The sequence below is a fragment of the Alosa pseudoharengus genome, unplaced genomic scaffold (genome assembly GCF_046254945.1).
Source record: "Alosa pseudoharengus isolate Yale_2024_CS ecotype anadromous, Long Island Sound unplaced genomic scaffold, YU_APseudo_1.1 YU_APseudo_1.1_scf_10, whole genome shotgun sequence".
NCBI classification, from domain to species: Eukaryota; Metazoa; Chordata; class Actinopteri; order Clupeiformes; family Clupeidae; genus Alosa; species Alosa pseudoharengus.
The window spans coordinates 28657426-28680910 of NW_027468565.1; the positions used below are offsets into that span (position 1 = coordinate 28657426).

The 23485-nt window shown below is 45.3% G+C and overlaps 2 protein-coding genes across 4 annotated transcripts in view; both read left to right on the plus strand.

Annotated features, from left to right (window-relative positions):
• The first annotated feature begins 868 nt into the window (after positions 1–868).
• LOC143140678 (high choriolytic enzyme 2-like) lies at positions 869–4308 on the plus strand. Its single transcript, XM_076301726.1, has 8 exons — positions 869–937; positions 1346–1406; positions 1535–1687; positions 2448–2565; positions 3161–3339; positions 3641–3722; positions 3861–4020; positions 4202–4308. The coding sequence occupies exons 1-7, from the start codon at positions 878–880 to the stop codon at positions 3985–3987; spliced, it is 780 nt and encodes a 259-aa protein (XP_076157841.1). The 5' UTR covers positions 869–877; the 3' UTR covers positions 3988–4020; positions 4202–4308.
• Positions 4309–8709: 4401 nt separating this feature from the next.
• cttnbp2 (cortactin binding protein 2) overlaps positions 8710–23485 on the plus strand; it is a 50084-nt gene continuing 35308 nt past the window's right edge. For all 3 annotated transcript variants that reach the window (XM_076269402.1, XM_076269405.1, XM_076269404.1), the window contains exons 1-2: positions 8710–8968; positions 12813–12920. In XM_076269402.1, coding sequence (XP_076125517.1) covers positions 8888–8968; positions 12813–12920 — 189 coding nt within the window. In that variant the 5' untranslated portion in view covers positions 8710–8887. The remainder of the gene's footprint in view (positions 8969–12812; positions 12921–23485) is intronic.

Genomic DNA, 23485 nt, shown 5'->3' on the forward strand with positions numbered 1-23485 from the left:
ATAGATAGATAGATAGATAGATAGAAAGATAGATAGATAGATAGATATATAGATATATGATAAATAGATATATAGATAGATAGATAGATAGATAGATGATAGATAGATAGATAGATAGATATATGATAGATAGATAGATAGATAGATAGATAGATAGATAGATAGATAGATTACTTTATTCCTCCCCAAAGGGAAATTATGGTGTTACAGCATCAATTAATGATATAAACATATATCACACATATATACTGGTAAACATAAACATATATACAATACAATACAATTCTCTGTGCAAGTGATTGTAAAATTGTACTGTATATTGTCTCTAAGAATATGATTCTCCTCTCACAAAGAGGAGCTATTGTAAATATGGCAGTGGGCAGGAATGATTTTCTATTACAATTCTTGTTACAGCGAAGTTGAAGCAACCTCCAGCTGAAAACACTCATGACATTGTTTACATGATGGTGTAACTTAATCAAAGTACATGCTGTTTAAAACCAGCTGTATCAATAACCTCTTTTTAGTGATAGAAGGCCACATTTCAAGGTTTCATTTCCCAGGTGTTTAATTTCAGTGAGAAACAGGCACATGTCACACCTCACAGTTCTCATTTAGATATCAAACCATATCTTGACGTTTTGGTTTTATCTAGCTCCATTACAAATTCTCTATATAAAGCGAATACTAACAGCAATTTTAGGTATTTCTCTGTTAGTTGGGTGACAGGTGAGCTACAATCTTGTGTTGCGCATCTGATTGCAGCATATCCAATTAGGATTTATATTTACACTATTTTCTCTATTGTCATATTTTTTAATTTGTGTTATAATTGTGTAATTACACTATCTGATATCCCTGTAGATTGCAGCTGGAAATGTTTCCTCTCAAACTTATTATTGGGGTTTTTGCCCTGATATCTTCCACCTGGGCTGAGGTTTGTTGTCATAAATATTATATATGTGTGTGTGTGTGTGTGTGTGTGTGCGTGTGTGTGTGTGTGTGTGTGTGTGTGTGTGTGTGTGTGTGTGTGTGCGTGTGTGTGTGTGTGTGTGTGTGTGTGTGTGTGTGTGTGTGTGTGTGTGTGAATGCATATCCGTAGTGTGCACTGTATTTCATGTTCATATATTGTGTGAGTTTCCGTAAGTGCCTGTTGTTGATGTTTTCATCTATTTCATTCAACATATCTATCTTTTTGCCTTCTCACACTGGCCCTTATATGCGTAAGTTCCTTGTATGTCATACATTCTATAATACCCAATATAATACAAACATACCATAACAAGATCGGTTTATGTAAATATTGTGAGTCATACGGTTATTTTTGTAATGATTTCCCCTAGAGGAAGTTGGCATTGAGGACACCTCTGTGTCTGGAAGACTGTATAGAGCCAACAGGAACGTTGGTGAGATATTTCCTTTGAGGAGGGATTTATGGTGTCAAACATATTAAAAACATACAAAATTAAAAACTACACAGAAAGTAAATATTGCACTAGACTTGTAGTGACGACAGGTTTTGTTTGTGTGTAAGTGCGTGGGCCAGAGGAGCCTTTGGTGGTGGATGATATTGCCTATGCATCTGAGGCCGCGAAGAACGCTGACCCCTGTACTTCCTACGGGTGCATGTGGCCAAAGTATTCTGATGGATACGTCTACGTGCCTTATGTGATCGCAAACCAGTACTGTGAGTATTCTTGGCACAGGTGCATCTCAAACAATTTGAATATCTTGGAAAAGTTCATTTCCCCCCCATAATGTTATGATCCTGCAGGGACTGAATGTGTTTGTGCCACCCTAGTGGCCATTCTGTGTTTTACCTTGTGTTTGTGTCCAGTTTCCCTTGTGCCATGTGCTTACAGTAATGTTTCCATTTTCCTGTCCTGTCTGCATGTCCCCACCCCTTGCCTTATTTGGACTTCCTGCTCTCCTGTTTGATGTTTGTCACCTGTGTCCTGTTATGTCCTCATTGCCTGTAATTCGTCTTGTATTTAAGTCTTGTGCTTGCCTTTGTTCTCTGTCGGATCGTCTCTCTCGTCTTGTTGGAATCTGTCTGTCTGTCTGTCTGTCTGTAAGTCAATAAATGTGTTTGTCTGAAGATTCTGCCTGCATTGAGTCTTACGCTTGGGTCCTCCTGCCGAAAACCCTGTCAAACAATTTATTTCAAAAAGTTAAACTTTCATATAATCTAGATTCATATAATGTGAAATACTTCAAGCCTTTTTTGTATTAATCATGATTATTCTAATCTTGATGATTTCAGTTTACAGCTCATGGAAATCAAAAAGCCAGCATTTCAAAATATTAGAATAAACTATTTATAATACAGAAATGTCAACTTGAGAAGCAATCTAATTTTTTGAGACGCACCTATATTACCAAGAAAAGACATCCCCTTTGTGGGGGATGTGGCCCCTGACCACCACTCCTTTTGGTACTCTTTTCAGCCTCTAGAGAGCTGTCCGTCATTGAGCGTGGTCTGCAGTCCTTCTCCAGCTCTACCTGCATCCGTTTTGTTCCCTGGAACAACCAGAGAGATTATATCTACATCCAGTCTCTCAACGGGTAGGCTAACTGGAGGATATTATAACCTTTCAGATCTGTCTGCAAGAAAACCATATGTGTGTTCTGTATGTTTTACTCATGTGCTCTTTTACTTTTGTTTGTGAGCAAGTTATTCAGAAGTGTATGAGTGAACAGAAATTGGGATGATGAAAGATGTTTAGCATTTGTGACATTCTTTCTCAACGTGATTGGGCCTACGTGCTTGTTTGGATAGAGGGGGAACCGAGATGGAGCTGGCATCTTCAATAAGGAGGTTGGCACCTTCATGTACGTTAGGTCAAAGTTTAGGTAAATGTCACTGATGTCGGTTGTTAAGGGATACGTCCTTGTGTACAATGTTGGAAGAGTTTGTGATGTGGTCAGCGAATATTTGACATGCCACAAGGGAGATGAAAGCTTTGAGCTGGACTAGCATGCAGTAGCCTGAAAGTTGTTGGTTCAATTCCTGGCTTCCACAGTTGTGTCCCTGAGCAAGGCACTTAACCCCAAGTTGCTCTGGGGACAATGTAATCCCTTGTAATATGGTTGACGTAAATCACTTTGGACAAAAAGTGTCTGCTAAATGTGATGTAATTTCTTCCCTAATCTTTCTCAGATGTTACTCTTATGTGGGTCGTACTGGCAATGGTCAGACGGTGTCTCTGAGTCGATCAGGCTGCATCTACCACAACACTGTACAGCACGAGCTGCTGCACGCTCTGGGCTTCAACCACGAGCAAACCCGCAGCGACCGTGACAGCTACATCCGAGTCCTTCTGCAGAATGTTGAATATTGTAGGCTATTCATCTCTCGTTGATATGCTCTTTCCATCCCATCATGCATATTATTATCATTAGATGTATTCCATTAAAATACCGTACCTTTGATGTTAAATCACTTTTGATGCACAGTATAAAACAAAATCTTAAAATGTAACTATGTCAATATCAATACTGTATATCAGGAGTGCCAGCTCTTAGGTTGCTCTCAAATGTTGGCAGATTGCAATCACTTCTCCATGGCAAACATTAGGCCAATGGCTTGCCTTAATTACACACCATGCTGATTTTTTTCTTCCTTACATTTCCTATACAGCCATGCAGCACAATTTCAACAAGATCAACACTCTGAACCAGAATACTCCATATGACTACAACTCTGTCATGCAGTATCACAGGTCAATACATCTCTTACATGCTATAATTTCCAGTCATTGCCACAGTTTCCTGATTCATTCATTCATTCATTCATTCATTCATTCATTCATCTGTTTGTTTGTTTGTTTGTTTGCTGTCTCTAATGCTATATGTTTCAGGTATGCCTTCTCTAAGAACGGCCTGCCCACCATGGAGCCCATCCCCAATCCCAATGTATCGTTTGGTGAGGCCAGTCAGATGAGTAGCAATGATATCCTGAGGCTGAACAGGCTGTATCGGTGTTAAGAGACAAATAGTGATCCAGATGGGATAATTCAGGTGCGTTCTGGCAAACAAACACATGAAGTCACTTTCCTGAGACATAGCTGTTCACATTGACTACAACGGCAAATTTGTGTTATGAAAAATAAAGTGCTAAATAGGCCTATATCTTGTATCTTTAGTGTTACATTACACTGGATAAAGACTAAGGATAACACATTATATATTTTCAAAACAGATGGGAGTTGTCCACTTCTGATTCCTACTGACTGAGTCCATATCAGTTCCTGAATATTGTCTACCACTAAAACACGGATTCATAATAAATCGACAAAAATACCATTACCACGAGTCATTTTCTTTCTCTGTAGGCTGTAGGCCTATTCTTGATACTGATCTAAGCCTTTTGGCATTTTGAATAGCATATAGTTATAATAGCTTGCTTTCTCACATTACACACATTTCTCACTGGACACATAAACATGTGCACACACACACACACACACACACACACGTTTTTACATTTGACCCCCTCATAAACTAGGCTACTGCAGCCTACATGCATGTTTCCTAACAGTATGAGATCTATTAATGCTGAACATTTATGAATAGCTTTGAGTTATGTAATATGTTTTCAAAGTTCAGGACACTGAACAGAGCTGTGCTAGCTGAACAGCCCTGAGGGCGTCCGTACAGGTTGATATAGCCTACAACACGCACTCAACCAGCCCGTGTTTCCATGGATACATTACTTTCAGTTTGCATCACTTCATTTAATGCAATGTGATTAACTATTAGCTGCATTCGTGAACCAAATATCATCACTGACAGCACTGACTGCCATTTTTTGTTTTTATACCTTAAGGAATTGTCACTAGCCCATACTTAAGCTAATGATCCACCGGTAACCCGAATACAGAATGACCTGGTAAATTAGGGCATTTCCTAGCACTGTCACTAGGGGGTGTCATGAACTTACAGACGTCTTTCTTTTTTTCCCTTTTTTAGACGGTGACTCACCTAGGTAGCTACAGTGAATATTTTTTAGTAGCACATTTTACATGTCTACACTTGAGTTGACCTTATCTAAAGTAATACATTTGACTCTATTTAATAATATCATACTGAAGAGTCCCAAGTAGGCCTAGGCTATCACAGATTCGAGGATCCCACCGATAGGCCTATGTTTTCTTTGGCTGTCATGAAACAATGACATACTGTTCGACCTGCAAGACTAAAGGTAATTTAGAGGCACAAAGAGGATAAAAATAGATTTTCCTAACTAAAATAGGACTATATCAACCGTGTGTTTTTTTAGACCTTTAACAAAAATACAAATATTAACTTGTTCTTCTAAAGTTGCCTATTGAATGTAAACTGCACTGTGCAACAGATCAGCATCTGTGTTGCATGAGAGAGACAAATATCTGATTCTGGTTAGGTTAAGGAATGACTAGTCTGGCTTCATGGATATGCTTCAGCTGTGACCTGATTTCCTACAGGACAAACTGAGTCCATCACAGATTTTGGCCCTGCCAGGTAAATCAAGTCTCTGTAATCTCATCTTTTCTAACTGTAGGGTTCTTTGTTAGGCTTTAACATTCTCTACCCCTGGAGAGTGATACCTAAAAAAGTCAAATCTCCTGAGGTCTTTTGTCAAAATTATTTCTCAAAGAACATGTATTTGCAATGAAAAGTGTGTTACCTCTTAATTCTACAATCATGCCATACTCTATGGCATATGGTGGGCCTAAATGAATGAATAGTCTTCTCAACCCAAGTTCAAAAAAGCTTGAATGCAGGTGTCATTTGCTTTGCTGCCCAAAGATCTGGGATAAGGGCCAGCATGTGTGTGTGTCTCTCTCTGTCTTTTCACTATCCATAGTTTCACTGGGGTGCACGTGTTCAAACTCCAAACACCAGCAGCCAGTGTTCTGGTCACACATTCCTGCACATTCATGTATGAGCGAAAGCATTTGGTCTGTCATTTCGACTTGTGAGGTTGTCGTTTAACCTATTGTCCCTTTGTGCAGTTTGCAAAGATAGAACAAGGGACTCCTCACTCAGATTAAGGGGGGGGGGGGGGGGGGGGGTCCTTGGACTGGATCGACCACATTCCTTCTGACTGAGATCAGATAAGACAACTTATTAAAAATCTCTAAAACAGAGAGACCACTTGTGGGAACAATTGTGGCTCTCAACAGCATTTTGGTGTTAACTTAGCAATATGAATGTCACTGTCAGTAGGAGCCATCGCTGGGTTCTGTAATCATAGTTTTCACGTCTGGCTACGGTCTGAAAAATATTTTAGGAGATGTGCTGGCAATCTTCAAGAGGTTTTCTATTCTGTTGTTTTACTTATTTTCTCATCTCTGTCAATGGCTAGGTCATTGTGACTGTCACACAGCAAGAGTGTTCTCTCTACACTACACACTCGTTCCAGTAAGCCTTCCCTTGCAGTTTGTGGCGGAGCCCTGTCATATGAGAGCGGGGCTATATGTGTCATTGAGATGGTCTGATTTTAAACTCCTCAAGTTGGGAAGCATCTAATCTCCCTGGAATGTTAAGTCTAGGATCCTTTTTAAGAGGACAATTCAATCTCTATGATCGTCTCCAGTGTCGCCAGGGTTGTGACCCCAAACCTGCTTTTGAATAGTGAAGTCCGAACTAAGAGAATACTGTATGAGGCCTGTATAACCAGAGCTGTCAACGCCTTCTGAAATGCTACTGATTTTCATCCAGAGATAGCAAAGCCAGGCTTGACTCCCTAATAATTTTGCCGGTGGACAATCTTTTCATGTGAATTTGACTAATTCAATTCAGCTTCACCTCTTTAGAACCAGAAAACCCTGCACAGACTATAGCCGTATCAAAATGGTGCAAAATCAGCCTACAACTCCTACAATTCCATTCTCCATAAAAGATGGGAATGGATCTCACCATCTCCATCAGCAGTCCTCTGCTGCTAGCTCTTTGAGCGCTCGTCTGTAGTCGGAGCCAGTTCGCAGCATCCGGGCTCTCTGTCAACGGAAGCGAGACGCCGCTTAAGAGCACATAGGCGCCTCTGATGACCGTCCCCACACTCTTGCCAGAAACCTCTGTAGCCCTCTGTGCCATGACAATGGTTCGAGTCACTCTGAGCCAAGTCCTGCAGAGACGCGAGAGGAAGGGGACACGGAACAGAGTGGCAGACCCCAAATCCATCTCATTCAGCACAGCTCCGTCCACACACACTGTTCCGTCCACACACACTTTTCTGCCCCCTCACACACACTGCACATTACAGGCCATCGTTTTTGCTAGTGGAGAATTTTATGAGAACTTTAAGTTTTGCTTGTTAGACTTATCAACTCCAGATTAAAGATAATACATTTTTTTGAGTTCTGAAAGATAATGGATTATCCAAGTTGGAAAGTTGCACTGTGTGAGCACAATATTTATGAGCAAAAACAAAGTCACATGAGCAAAGTTTAGAACACTATGGCAAGGGCCACAGTTATTAGTGAATAAACAGTATTGTGTGGCCCCTCTCCGTGTATTGCATAGACATGACTGGTGACATTATGAGGGGCAGCTTGCGTTACATTACAGTTCACATGCTACTTCATATGGACTGATATAAGACTAATATGATTTGTGCCACATCAGAGGAGGGTCTCCTATTAGCCTTGTACTCTCGGTTGCCTCTGCACTGGTGGTCCATTCACTCTGCAAACACTGGAGGCTGGCAAATTGCTCCAAACATGATTAACCAAAACTGGCATGGGTTCAGCCATCAATTAGAGTCAGGAAAACGAGTGCACAGTAGTTCCCTTCACTGCTCTAAAAATATCCATGGTTCATCTGGCAGGAGTAGGCAAATGTATGGTTGCACTATTAATATACAACAAATATGACTCAATATTCCCCCTTGACCTAATAGACCCAAAGACATTTCAACACATTAATAAGAACATATTAGAAGCCTCTTATTATCGAGGCTTCATTTGTCAATGAAGTGGGTCTTGCTCCCTGATTCCAGAATAGGACCTCACCTTAGCACAAGAGACACACATCGGATGTGTAGGCCTAGGCTAACACCAAGTCAGGGCTTCATCTAGTAGGCTACTGGTACAGATCCAGGCCTACAGGTAGGCAGCTATGAAGTCACTGGGCGTGGTAAATGAAATAAATTAGGCTATGTAGCCTATTAAATCATTGTGACCATCAGGGCATTGACAAAAAACAACATAACAGGGACCCACTTGCAGGCGTACAATAAACAGACACACAATTCATAGCCCACAGGCTTAAACATTTTGTGGGAATTAATCCAAATCAATCATTTGGCAAAATATAGTGTTTTGTTGACTTATTATTGCCACACAGTCACCGTAGAAAACACTGTAGAGTAGACGCAGAGGGGTGAAATAAAATGTAGCCTTGGAGAGACAGCGCATAATAACACAAGGTAGCCTACAACGTTTCATTGTTAAAATGTTGTCCTGACTGGTTACGACAGTCTTTAAATAGGGAAATCTTCATTCCAGTCCACTACAGCCCACACTGGAAAAGGCGACCAAATGTGTGTGGCACTAGAGAGGTTAAGCGACGGTTATATCGAAGCAGAAATAGGATCGACGTTTACTGGCAAATGCTCGTGTCACTCTTGCCCCCTTTTCAAGTTTGGAACAGGAACGCACGGGATTTGCATCTGGAAGGCTCTGGTCCACGCCTTCAACGCAAACCTCACAACCCGAGCGTCTCAACATCGGCGTGGAACCAAAAGAAACGGTTGTTTTTTTATTTGACGGCTGTTATTTCATGTAGAGGGGACTGCCTTATGTGATTTACATTCAGCAGCGTAATAGTTAAAGCCGTGCCGAATGCGTTGTTTTATGTTGTGTGTGGTGCCCTCACTCCAGCAGACCGCTACAGTAGGAAGATGGCGTCGGAGGGAGCGAGCGGGGAACAGCCTCCTCCGATACAAACACTGGCAGCCGCAATCCATGGAGGTGTTGAAGCGGTAAGAAATTGTTTGAGAATAATGGATATTTATCGGCAGTGTATCTGGCATTATACCAACGCTGAATAATAATAAGAAAGACTGTAACATTACACGTCATGTTTTCAATACAAAGCTGCGACGCTCATCGTCGCTGCTGCTGCACATCATAAGGTGTTATTTTGTTGAATCCAAAGCCATTTGCGAAGTCAAGATGATTGTTGGGTAGCCTCCAGCTACATAGTATAGGCTACGCACATTGCTTAACATCACTGGCTAGGTTGCCATTTCTGTTGTTACGTTTATCCTCACATACATCTTTTTGGTCGAGCAGATCTGACTGCACAAAGCAGTTTTTCATAAAGCCGATGCTGTGGCTTAATGAGAAGTGAGTCGTGGCGCTTTGATCAATCAGACTATGATAGCGCGTTTAAAAATGATTAGGCCTATGTTCCCTACATTTTGTATGAGAATCATTTGATGACATTTCGCTGTGATTTTTGTTAAAATATTGTCAGACCTTTTTTTGCACTCAGTTAAAATAGGCCACACAGTTGCCTGTGTTTAAATCCCTTGATTCTTCATGTTTCCCTCAGTGCTCGAAAATGGTAGCTTAAGTTGAAAAAAAAAAACATTACAACGTTATAATCAATGTAACCTAGGTTAAGGCGACAGAATGGTCAACATGAAATCAAGTTGCAGAAGGCTGAGGATCTGTGACACAGTTTCATTTATGACCAGAGAGAGAGAGAGAGAGAGAGAGAGTCTGCTGTATTGAGGTGCCACGCAGTTTAAAAAAAGAACTCCAGTTGAGTTTGATGTCTCTTGTTCAGGAAGCCTTTAGAGAATCCACTCAGCTCACATCCTAGTTAAAATATGTTTGTAGCCTATACATAAGGCGATTTCAGTCAATAGTTGTCTACATATTTAGTCTAAAAGGAATGTCAAAATAACTAAACTGCAGGTCAGATCAAGCATTTTACATAGCAATATTATATAGGCCCAAATAACAACAAAAAGCTAAATTGAAAGGTTATGTGTATCTTACTATTTGTTAATTCCTTTACAATAGTAGGCATGTAGTTTACTCACACCTGGCTCTTTACACACTAGAACCTGCCTGCTATCAGGACCCCCTCTATGTTGCACAGTACAGGTAACATGTTCATGCTATTATTAGGCTATAACTGTTCAGTGCCCCCTACCCCAACCTTGATTGTTGCTGTGGGAGAGTTTAAATATAGCCAGTCGGTTTCTGAAAGGTACAGCAGGAGTCTCCAGGGAGGGTTGGGGGGTGGGGGGGTATGTTCACCGGAGATGGTGCTAAATTGGTCTGAATTTCAGTGACTCAGCTGGCATAGTTCATAGTACCGTGCCACTCAGCTCAGTCTCGGGCGCTTTATGGTTGGTCGGCAGGCTGGTTTACATTTGGAGTCATGTCGAACAGGTGCCCCTGCTGCCGTGGAGCAAACCCTCGTCCCCTCCGCTGCACCCATATATCTCTGTCTCATAGGGGCGGCTTGTCCTGCCAGCTCCTTCGAAGCCTTCCCAGAGGTATGCCGAAAGGCCTCACAGCTTTTAATTAAACTGGTTCTTGCCCTCTTGTTGGAAGAGACCCCTTTTTTGTTGCCTCTCAGCAGGGAACGGTGCGCTTGTCAAGACCATTCAAGAAATACGCCCCCCCATCTGTCTGAAGGAAGGGGAGGGCTTAGCTGCTAGTGGGCTTGGTTTTCCCTCTCTGTACATTACCTCAAATCCCCTGGCCACTTGCCCCTGCCAGTGCATGATGTGTGATTTGAGCCAGCAGCCAGATCCATAGATACCCTGTCTCAGCTGAATGACTGAAGCTAAGCAGGTGTGGACTTGGTTAGTGCTTGGATGAGAGACCTCCTTGGAAAACTAGGTTGCTGCTGGAAGTGCTGTTAGTAGGTGCCACTCTTCCCAAAACATTGATCCCAATGCCCCAGTGCAGTGACACTGTATGAGTATACTCTTTTGATCCTGTGAGGGAAATTTGGTCTCTGCATTTATCCCAATCCGTGAATTAGTGAAACACACTCAGCATACAGTGAACACACACTAATCCCAGCGCAGTGAGCTGCCTGCAACAACAGCGCCGCTCGGGGAGCAGTGAGGGGTTAGGTGCCTTGCTCAAGGGCACTTCAGCTGTGCCTACTGATCGGGGTTCGAACCGGCAACCCTCCGATTACAAGTCCGAAGCGCTAACCAGTAGGCCACGGCTGCCCCCAACTCCCACTGTGCTGCAGGAGAAGCCGTTCCTACAGTTGAGACGTTAAACCGAGGTCCTGACTCACTGTGGTCATTAAAGATCCCATGGCAATTATTGCGAAGAGTAGGGGATTTCCCGGTGTCCTGGCTAAATTCCCAATCTGGCCCCCTAATCATCCCCCAGTGTAATTGGCTCATTCATTCATTCATTGTGGTGAGCGTTCTGGCGCATAATGGCTGCTGTGCATCACCCAGGTAGGTGCTACACATTGGTGGTGTTTAGTGAGGTCCCCACCTTCAATGTGAAGCACTCAGGGTGCCTTGAAAAGCGATATATATGTGTGCTGTTCATTGTGTACATACTCCTATCCATACCCTAATGTATAAATCATAACCATCTGCTCATAAATAGACATGCATATTACCTGATGCTGTGCAGGTCATAGAATCCATTGGTTGTCAAATACAGCCCTCAGTATTTACCCCATTACAGCTGCAATGTTCAATTCACAGCTGTTAGGCCAGAGAGAGAAGAATGTCATGCATTTAGATGATGTTGCATGTGATTTGGGAGAATAAAGGGCACTTCATATGAGGAAAATGCTGCACTGTTTAATATTGCTGTTCGGAGTAGATCCATCACAATTTGCAAGTCAGTTGCACTGCAGGCTAATAAGTGATGAATACATGCTTTTGAAGAGGTGGGTTCTAGAAAGATACCTGAGCCCTTATTGATGCCGACATTCATGAGGCACAGGTTGACAGCCATTATGCTTTTAGAAATGTGCAACTCCAGGGACCATGGGGAGAGCAAAAGTTTTAATTGATCTAAGTAGCAGTGAAAGTGGCATAGTTGGTTGCAATTACTGCCGTTCCCTTTGGCACGCATGTGGCCGTTTCAGGGTTTAATGAAGTGGTTAAATGCAACGGAGCTGAAAGGCCTCCAGGTATTGCATGAAGTAGCCAGATTTTGTTGCCTAATTATATATGTGTAGTTAAAAAGAGCCCGGCCTATGATAACAAAAGCTAGTTGTAATGGTTGGAGATGTTGACAATGTGTTGGACATAAAAAAAAAGAGTATCCAAAGAATGTTATGAGCTGGTTCTATTTTAGTATTTCCTCACATGCTGTTAGTTAATCTAATGATGATTAAAAGTGATTTATACTATATTACTGTTAGGCTACTTTCTTATATATTTCTAGTTTAGTACTGCAGTTTCAGTATGGCATAGGAGACTATTGTCATTGCTCAGCCATGGTTATCATGGAGTAGTACTATCATATTTCTGTTGTTAGAGCATGTTATAGCAGAAGTGCTGTCTATTGCCCTTACTGTACATATGGAAGAAGTGCTGTCTATGTCCCTTACATATGGAGTATGGAGAATGTCAAGCAGGTGCTGATAGGGAGGTCACCCGCTGCAGCCGGCGTCCTGTCGGACCATGCAACCACCATGACTCTCTGACCTTGCGCAGGCTGCACATCCTGTGCCAAGTATCTGAATGATGGGCTTGCAACACCTTGTGTCCTCACTTTTCCCTCTCTCTCTCTCTCTCTCTCTCTCTCTCTCTCTCTCTCTCTCTCTCTCTCTCTCTCTCTCTGTGTGTGTGTGTGTGTGTGTTTGTGTGTGGGCAGAAATGTGAGTTGAATGTGGATAACCTCAGCAAGCCGGAGCTCCTCACACTGCTGAGTATCATGGAGGGGGAGTTGGAAGCGCGGGACCTGGTCATCGAGGCTCTCAGGGTGAGTTATCCCGAAACACACACACACACACACACACACACACACACACACACACACACACACACACACCTACCAACGCACACCCAGCAAAGACTTAACACATTCCTCACCTTTTAGGAGCCCTAATGGTATTTCTGAAGTCACCAACTACAAAGGCTTGCCTGCCTGACATGTATTACTTTCCTTCCTGCAATGCTATTGTTTGTTTGTGTGTGTGTGTGTGTGTGTGTGTGTGTGTGTGTGTGTTTTAAGTTACTGGTATGAACTTCTTCCATCAGGTAGGTTAGGTGTGTGTTGACATTGTTTTATTTTGGGTAATACACGGTTAATTACACTAGCAGAGATGTGGTGCTTGTGGTTTGAGAGCACCATGCAAGTGAACAGTTAAAGCTTGAAGATAGCATTGGTAGCATTTGGTCTCATTTGCTATGGCATTCTCATACATGAGAATGGAGGAGAGCATAACCAAGATGGGGAAACCACAGTGAGCCCTGCACAACTGAATCCATTGATACACTATTAAAAAACATCAGTCACTCTTGCTAATCAGGAAGCCATGAACGTGTATGTTCTGTGGTTCTGTGGCTGTTTTTTAAGGAGAGGTCTTTTGCTGAGAGGTTTACATATAAAACTCTTTGAGTTGGAAAAAACAACATTGTGGAAATCTCTTCAGCATTTAGGTCAACAGCAACACCCTTTTCATCTAGTGCTTCAGTTCCGACTCAAGTGTTAAACTAGTAATGGCTTTCTAAGTGGATGAGCTTCAGCATTTTTAGGCCAGTGTATCAACAGTGACATCTTGTATATCTTCCAGTTTCTCTCTCTCTACCTCTCTTCCTCTTTTTCTTTTCTCTGTGTATCTCTCTCTCTCCCTCTTTCCTTACACACTCTGTTCATCTCCTCCTCCAGTGATCTTCTGAAGCGGCCAAACAGAAGAGGCCGTGGGTTTGTTTTAACGACCTCTCAAATCCGTGTTGAGCTGCTTCGTCTCTTCCTTTCCTTGTCCACTCTTTCCTGTTCTTTTTTCCTCATCCTTTCACCCTTTCCCTTCCTCCCTCTCTCGCTCTCTCTTTCTCTTTCTCTGTTCCTCTCCCTCCCTCTCTCTCTCTCTTTCTCGCTTTCTCTCTATCTTACCCTCTCTCACCCTCTCTCTGTCTCACTTTATTTCTCTCTCTCTCACCCACTCCCTCTTCATCTCTGTCCTTCTCTCTCTCTCTGCCCCTCTTCCTCCCTCCCTCTCCCTCTCTCTCACCCTCTCTCTCTTTCTCTCTCTCTCTCTCTGCCCCCCCATTTTCTAATCTCGGAGGTCTCCGTGCATTTTGCAGGCGGCTTGCTTTTGTCGGCCTGTTCCCTTGGCTCGCAGTGTTTCCCAGCTGGCTCCCTCCCTGCGGATATCCTATCTCTCTCTTTCTCTCTCTCTCTCTCTTTCTCTCTCTCTCTCTCTCTATTTCTCTCTCTCTCTCTCTCTTTTGCTCTCTCTTTCTCGTTCTCTAACTCTCTCTTTTTTCTCTCTCTCTTTCTCTCTTTCTCCCTGCCCCACTCACACTCCATCCACCACAACATTTCTCCCAGCACAATGGTCTTGTTTGTTTCTGTGGTGGTGAAGAGATAAGCCTGATCACTGCGCAGAAACGGCCTGATATCCCCAATAAAGTGTCTGCTTGGAGGCCCAGCGAGGGGTATGGAGGAGGGAAGGGGAGGGCAGGAAAGGGGAGGTAGTGTTATGGTAGACTAACAAGTACCTGCATCACCAGCTAGCCATGGCACCACCATGCCTGAGCCTCAATACGATGTTCCGCGGAAGATGGCTCGAGTGATGTAGCATGGTGTCGCTTCATTAAGAGCTTTTTTTTTTTTTTTTGTCTGGGTGATTCATTAGCGTGCTGGAGAAAGCTTTTTGAGCCTCTGTGTCGCTTTTTCATCAGAGAGAATGGAGAGGAAACTAAGCAGATTAGCCCAACGAGCACACAGTCACATGACAACACCCCCCCCCCACACACACACACACACCAAAACCTCTCTTTCATCCTTTCATTCAGAGCCAGTCCATGATATCCCTACTGGATCAGCGGATCAAAACAAAACAACTCATATTTGGGGCATCTGGAAGCCGGGACTAGTGAGGGAATCATCCTGAGCACATCAGTATTAAGGCTTTTAATGCAGTACGAAATCATATAGGTTTCAATAGAGAGTGTGTGTATATGATGAAGTGGACCATTCAGTTCAATTCAATTTCATTTATTAAGCAATTCAATTGGAAATCCCAGTGCATTGTCAAGAGCCTGAACCCCCTAGAGCTAGCACTGAGGTGATGGGGGCACAGAAATACTCTTATTTAACAGCAGAGTGTCAGCTTTTAAGGGGGGGACCCATCAAGCCTAATTCTGTCTTTAACTGTAGGTGTAGGATCAGAATGGTGGGTCTACTAATGATCTGATACCAGGCTTTGTCATCTTTTCAATAAATGGTGTCAGTCCTGTGCATTGAGTGCATGTATAAGTAAGTAGTATATATACTCTTTTGATCCCGTGAGGGAAATTTGGTCTCTGCATTTATCCCAATCCGTGAATCCGCGCAGTGAGCTGCCTGCATCAACAGCGGCTGCATCAACCCTCCGGTTACAAGTCCGAAGCACTAACCTGTAGACCACGGCTGCCCGCATGTAATGCTCAGGCTGAAATGGTTTTGGTTTCATGCTGTTTTCTCAGTCAGTGGTCATATTTTGGTGCAAGCATGCGCTGTTAGGAATGCCTGTCACAGGTGCTAGGTCTGTAAAAGAGAAAGCCTTTGCTCTTACAACGTCAGGCAGTTTGGGAATGTGTCACTATCTGGTTTGGTCTCCTTAAGTGAGGCGCTGTTTGAGTCAGTAGATGCTAAATTAGTCCGGCCAAGTTTCCCCTCTGACTGACTCCCTCCCTGAAGCAACAGTGGCTAGTTTGCCTCCATATGCTGGTGGTGGCCAGCTTTCACCCGCTGCATGAATGAATTAACTGGCCCCTTCTGCCCTTGTCTTCCATCTGTATAGCAACAGCAGCTACGTTAAGCGCTCATGTGTGTGGGGCGGTGGGGGGAGGTCACATTGCAATGCTGTCAGAATGCCCCCTGTGACAGTTAAAGCATTTGCCCCCCCCCCACCCACCACCCATCCAACGTGCTTAACCAAACACGCAGCCATAGGAGAGTGGCCCTAGACACGGTAGCAGAGGTCTTGTTAATCAAGCCTGCAGCGTTGATGGTTAAAGTAGGGGGGACTGATCCCCCTGTATCAGCTGAGCATCTCTGTGTGGAGCGGAAAACCACGTTGTCATCACCCCCCCCCCCCCCCCCAGTGCCCAGCCACCACCATCACCATTTCCCCTACCCCATCTGCGGAATGGCCCAGCTTTTTTTAACCAGATTGTTTCCCTGAGCGGGATGCAGGGATTTGGGGGGTGAATGGGAAGTAGGTCGTCATAGTTACTCAAGCTCTCTCTCTCTCTCTTTCTCTCTCTCTCTCTCTCTCTCTCTCTCTCTCATTCTCCCTCTCTCTCTCATTCTCACTCTCGCTTTGCTTCCACCCCTCTCTCTCTCTCTCGTCCTCCCTCCCTCTCTCTCCCTCTATTTCTTTCTCTCCCTCTCTTTTTCTTTTTCTCCCTATGCCGTGTGATGATAGAATGTATCATTCGCCAACCACCTTCTGATTCGGTGATGCTCAGCTTTGATGTTTATTAGATGCGGCCATTAAACATGCCATGATAACATTCACAGGGGAGGCCACGTGAGCTTACTGGGAGGCCAGTGGGGTTGGGGGGGGGGGGGGTTGTTAAGGGGGATGAAACCTGAAGCGGCCTCTAAAATAGTCTCCTCGGTGTGTGTGGGGGTGTGTATGTGTGTATGTATGTGCGTGCAGTTATCGGTGTTCTTGTGTGCGTGTGTTTGTGTGTGTGTGTGCAGTAATCAGTGTGTGTGTGTGTGTGTTTGTGTGTGTGTGTGTGTGTCACTGGGTGCACATGTTCTGTCCCAGATTTCATCGATGGTTATTTCACTGCCCACAAGAGAGAGCATATGGTAGAAATGCCAGAAAGCATTGGTGGTCGCCCCAGAAAGTTCTTATGAGTGACCAGCATCAATGGCACTCATCCAATTAAGACTTCAGATACTATTGGATATTCAGGTAAATTAAAACAGCTCCACTGTTCTCATGGCTATTTCTCTTCAGTTTGTACTGTTCTGCAGCTAACAGAAATTAATAATGAATACCCATGCTGATGCTATATGGTGTGGATCACACAGCAGATACACACACACACACACACACACACGCACACACGCACAGACTAACACACATGCACACACACAACATCTCTGCTTGCCTGACTGTTCTAATGCATGTATGCCTAACAGCACAGCTGTGGCTATGACGTATATCATCTGACAGCGATCGAATAGGGTTCAGCACCAATGCACGTCACACATACGTTCACACACACATCCCTGCACAGACACCCATTCTTGTGTTGTTGGTGTTTGTGGAGTTGGTGCGTAGCTGATAAGAATAGCATCCAAGGGATAGCAGCTATGAGCTGTTAGCATCACGTCAGCGTGTCAGCGTAAGGGCTGTCTTGGGGCAGTGTGTGTGTGTGTGTGTGTTGTTGGTGTTTGTGGAGTTGGTGCGTAGCTGATAAGAATAGCATGGTGGGGAGAGCAGCTACGAGCTATTAGCATCACGTCAGCGTAAGGGCTGTCATGGGGAAGGAAGGCCCGTCGACAACAGTGTGCTGTGGAGCAAGGATGATGTGGCTCACTGTGTGTGGCAGCTCTGCTGCCCCACGCTCGCTTTCCTCTCTCCTCTCTCCTCTCTCCTCTTCCTCCTCTCTCTTGTTTTCCATCTCTCTCTCTCTGTCTCTCCATCTCCTACCCATATATTTATCTCTCAGTTTCTTTCCTCCTCCCTTTTCCCCCTCTCCTTTCCTCCCTTCCTTCTTTCTGTCTGTCTTTCTTTCTCACTCTTCCTTCTTTGTCTCTCTCTCTCCCCCATCTGTCTCTCCCTCCCTCTCTCTCTGCCTCTTCCTCTCTCTCTCTCTCTCTCTCTCTCTCTCTCTCTCTCTCTCTCCTGCTCTCGTTCTATGACGTGACTGCCCTGAGAAGCTGCCTGGTTCCAGATCGATGACTCTGCATCTCTGTGAGCAGCAGAGCTAGAAGCCGGAGCCTGCTGCCACTCAGAGCCACATAACTCCTCTGAGCTCTGTCTTATTGTTGCCCTCTTGTTTGCATACGCAGAGCAATGTTTCTGCGAGTCTAACGCTTAAAGACCAGCAAGTAAAATTCACTTTGCTTTACAAGGTGATTTAATTTTCATAATTGGTGGTGGTGTTGCCTTAAAAGATTGGCTTTGTTTTTCCCCTCAAAGGCCTCAGGGTTGACTGCAATGTTTCACTTCTTGGAATCATGGTGGTAAAATTGTAAAATTGCTAAATTGGTCAAATGCTCCGGTGTTTATTGGAATTTACGGCATTAAGCATTGATTGAAGAAAAGAGAACAGAAATGACTCTCTCAGATGAAATGTACCCAAGATTATGTCACGAATCTCCAGGAGAAAGGAGGGAAAAATCATTATCTGGGCTCTCATTTCCCTTCCTAAATCAATATTGGAGGTAGGCCTCTCCACAGAGCTCCCCGGCCGCGCTCTGGTCTCGCTGGATGAGTGCAGTTGCTCAGCAGATTGCGCTGCGGGCTGTCTTGAGACCACAGGGGCCGCGGAGCGTGGGCTAGCTAATGCCATCTCGTGAGTCATCAAGCGTGGTGGGTGGAACTGTACACATTTGCATGGAGCCTCGCCGCTCTGGAGCGCCTGCATCATGGCGCCGGGAAAGAAAGACAAGTCCTCACTGACTAAAACGTCTGTGGAGCAGGACACCCGACTCTCTCGTTCTCTCGTTCTCTCTTTCTCTCTCTCTCTCTCTCTCTCGTTCTCTCTCTCTCTCTCTCGTTCTCTCTCCTTCTCGTTCTCTCTCTTGCCTCTCTGTATCTTTTGGTTAAACACAAGTAACCCAGGCTGGAAGGGTACAGCCCCTCTTGTGCCTGTTGTGAAGGGATATGCTGGGAAAAGCCAGGAAAAGCCGCAGCGTTGACAGTCAGCTGAGCCTGGATGTGATGGGAGGAGGGGGTAATGGTGGGGGGGGGTTGAGGGGTATTTGCAGAGGGCCATGTTTAAGTGCGCTTAGGCACCTGGCCCAACTCTTATCTTGGCTCCAGGCCTTGTACCCTAACAGATTTGGATCAGGCAGAGGGTCCTCTCCAACCTCCAAGTGCAGAGTCCCCAGCCCTCCTCTATTCTCCAGCACAAATGCAAAGCTTTAAACCAGAGTTGAGTTCCTCAGGTCTTACACACAGGCCTGACTAGATGACATGTCTGACCATTCTGTTTTCATTCTGCATAAATCCCACATGAATGGAGACCTTTTTACTGCTGCAGAACATCAATACCCCAGAATATGAATACCCCAGGCCAAATGAGATTCTAATGTTGAATATGAAAGTTGTATTCATTAAAGGCCCTCATTGCAGTGGTCACCCTGAAGACTGACAAACGATGGAACTTTCTGTTCTGCGAGTGGGAGAGATGCGTGAGACTTCTTGGCTTTGAGACAGTGAGATGACGTCTGCCAGAAGTTGCCTTCTCTTCTGCATATAGTCGGCTCTTTGTGGACAACAGTGGCGACTATTGTCCCCTGTGGCTCTCTGGACGCAATGCCACCCTCCCTCCGAGAGCGCCCCCTCGGTGCGCCCCCCAGTGATGATACATCACACTGCCCGTGTCGTCCAGGGGATCCTCCAGCTTGTCAGCTCACAGCTTCCGATGTGTCTTTGCCTCAGTCACTGTCTCGATGATTTGTCCATCCTAGAGGCCTTTCACGTGGCATGCCCGCCTACTTGCACACTGCAGGTCCACTCTGTGTCGCAGGTGTCACCTGAAGTAGTCTTGCTCATTTGCCCAGCCGATGATAATGATTTAGTAAGATTGTTGCCATTTAGGCCCGGCATAACGCATTCAAACTTAGCTCAAAATAGCCATGGGATATCCATCAGGCTTCAGAGAAATGATTTGTCAGGTCATCTTTCAAAATGAAGTTAGCCAGATTCGTGTCAGCACATTTATGGGATAATTATGATAAACAACGAGGCCTGGTTGGGCTGTAAAAAGGCTGCCCTGGTACAGCGGTCTTGGCTGCGGCTCTGGGCTTGTTTATTGCATTTTTGTGGCCCAGGGAGGGAGGGCGGGTGAGTCGAGGGAGGAGCGCCTGAGTCGAGAGGGAGGGTGGGTGGATGGGTTAGTCTCAGCCTGTGGGGAGGTGGGGTGGTTGGCTGTGGTCAGGGCACGGGGTGGTCTACTTAACGATCGATGGTGGCCAAAGGACATACAGGCTGTCTGTGTGGATTTGGGGATGGTGACAGATGCTAGCGCTAATGCTAACAGTTTCGGGCCCATTTCATGTTTTTTGGGGTAAAATGTGCATAATGATCGTTAGCCTCTCCCCTGGTCTACGTCCCTGTCTGCTCCCCTGTCTGGAGAGTGGGTGTCCTGTCTAGTTGATTAAGCCGCTGATTGAGGAGAGTGGAACAGAAAGTCCATATATGACCTCCAAACTGGGAGGTAACTAATAGTTGCCTAATAATTTGTGCATAACCCTGGAGTATTAGAGCAAGATCAGGATGCAGCTTTTGAGCTTTGCTCTCAGCCTCAGCTTGTTAGCCATGATGTTTTGGTCACTGGTATGGCTGAAGTTCTGGTGCAAGCCCCACTTGTACGCCCAAACCTAGGCTGTGTGTCTGGAGCTGAGTTCCTCAAATGCCAGTGTTTTAGAGGCCAGGTTGTTTGTTATTGAGAACTTGAGTCTAACCGCCACACACACACACACAGACACACACACGCTGTTGGCATATGCTTAATTGGCATGCTTGCTTGCCAGTAATCCTCCTTGGTGTCTCTCTCCATTGGCTGTATGTTTGTATTTTGTCTCTCGCACTGTTGTGTTGAGGGCTGTTTGCATAGAAGAGACTTGTAGAACCTTGACGGAGTTTTGAGATGTCCATTCCATAGACCCTGTTCCCCAACGCATGCCCTTTCATCGGCCACATTTATGTCCCCTACTTTTGTTGTTAAGGTTGTAAGGGTACACTCTTGTTTTGATTCGAGCTGACACGCAATACCTGGCAGTGGCACCTTTTGAGCTGCTACAGTGAACATCGGCCAACATCACTCGGTGCGGTTTTGACAAATAGCAGTCGTGGCTCAGAAAAAACACCCCCCGCTGTGCCCCCCCATAAGCTTCCAGAATGTTCTGAGAGTGCTCCCTGTGGAGGATCATCAGGTCAGCAGCATATCCGCTGTCACATCGAGTCAGAGTATGGAGCTGCCTCCATGCCATCAACACCGTCAAGCCCACCACCATCACAATTGCCACCACTACCACCACCTCCACCACCACTATCACCACCACCACTCTTCGACACCACCACCACAATCTCCACCACCACCACTCTTCCACACCACCACCACTCTTCCACACCACCACTCTTCCACACCACCACCACTCTTCCACACCACCACTCTTCCACACCACCACCACCACCACCACTTCCACACCACCACCACAATCACCACCACCCCCACCACTCTTCCACACCACCACCACTTCCACACCACCACCACAATCACCACCACCACCACCACCACTACTCTTCCACACCACTCTACCACACCACCACCACCACTACTCTTCCACACCACCACCACCACCACTTCCACACCACTCTACCACACCACCAGCACAATCACCACCACCACAACCTCCACCACCAACACAACACCACCACCACCACCACTCTAACACAAGTGCCTCCATTCCCTCGTTAGGTCCTCTCTCTCCCTCCCAACCCCCTTGGGCATGTCAGTGCCTCTACTCTCCCCACCTATCTGGCCTGCCACTCCCCAGGGATCAGATATAGCAGCAGGCGTCCGTGAGGAGTCGGCAACATAGCTGTGGGAGGGCATCAGTCGGGGCGGCTGCCTGGTGTCAGTTAGTGCATGCGTGGCCCTCACAGCGAGAGCGTATCATGTGAAAGGCCATGCCCATGAGAGGGGTTGATGGTTCCACCTTCTCGTAGAAGGTGAGTGGACAGTGTGCGAATGCAGTGAAAGCAGAGAATGTTAGGGTCTGTTACAGCACGGGTTGGGTTTTTTTGTCTGTGTGTTTTTTGTCTTTGTGTTTGTGAGCAGTGAAATATACTGTTATGTGTTGGTTTCTGTGTGTGTGTGTGCGTGAGTGTGTGTGTGTGTGCGTGTGCGTGTGCGTGAGTGTGTGTGTGTGTGTGTGTGTACAGCCATGCCTATGTGTGTCTGCACCCATGCACTGAGCATGTGTGGGTCAATAAGCAATGGATTTTATAGATTGTCCCTCTACGGTGCGCCTCACTCTGAAATATAGTTCATTTGCGAGCGCAGTTAAAGTAGGCCACGACCATTATTAGAGAGCAGACAGAGAAAATGCCCAGTGGCAGTGATCAGAACCATTATGGCATTTATGCAAGGGCCACTGTGAACCCAAAGTCATTTTATGGTGATGGTCATTAAGCATTCCCCCATACTGCTGCCTTCATATGCTGCCAGTTTGCACTTTCCACAGTTGATCTTTTTTAACAGATTATCTTAAAAGTAGGCCCTGTTAAATCTTTTCCAAATGTTGTTATTTATGCACGCCCTGGTGGTGGTGAAACATTTTCAAGTGCACATTTCCAATCATGTGCTGCCTCTACCCGACAGGGTGTTCATGAAGTAGGTTATCTGTGTAGCAGTGCTCTCCGGCAGGTCTGCGCACAGACGTCATTGGCCCCCTCTAAGCTGTTCTGGTTAAAGATTCATTGTTCTGCCTCCAAGTGTAGTGTGGGGAAGAGGAGCATTCTCACTGAGCCATCAGAAACGCTCAGCCCACCACCCCTGCAGGGTCACACACAGCAGTCAAATGACTCCCTGTGTGCTCAGTGTGTTTGTGTGTGTGTGTGTGTGTGTGTGTGTGTGTGTTTGTTTGGTTTGTGTGTGTGTGTGTGTGTGTTTGTTTGGTTTGTGTGTGTGCGTTTGTGTGTGTGTGCATGTGTATGTATATGTGTGATTGTGTGTGTGTGTGTGTGTGTGTGTGTGTGTGTGTTTGGTTTGTGTGTGTGTGCGTTTGTGTGTGTGTGCATGTGTGTGTACTGTATATGTGTGATTCTGTGTGTGTCTGTCTGTGTGTGTATGTAGCAGCTGTGTGGGAAAAAGGGAGAACTCATTACAGTATGGAAGTGCTACTCCTCAGCTTCCTTACCCAGCCCCCACTGTACATGAGCCCGGTCCACCTCTGGTCCAGTCAGAACGCAGGAGAGAGGAGAGCGCACAGGCAGAGAGGAAGAAATGCAAATGGAGATGAAGATGTGGATGAGGTGCCAGTGCTTTTTGGCTGGAGTGTGTGTGTGTGTGTGTGTGTGTGTGTGTGTGTGTGTGTGTGTGTGTCTGTGTGTGTGTCTGTGTGTGTGTGTGTGTGTGTGT

Bases quoted from the DNA above. Each gene is read 5' to 3' on its own strand.
- LOC143140678 (XM_076301726.1), top strand. From the start codon at position 878: ATGTTTCCTCTCAAACTTATTATTGGGGTTTTTGCCCTGATATCTTCC. The intron at 938-1,345 runs GTTTGTTGTCAT...TTTCCCCTAGAG, and splicing joins TATCTTCCACCTGGGCTGAG to GAAGTTGGCATTGAGGACAC. The intron at 2,566-3,160 runs GTAGGCTAACTG...AATCTTTCTCAG, and splicing joins TACATCCAGTCTCTCAACGG to ATGTTACTCTTATGTGGGTC.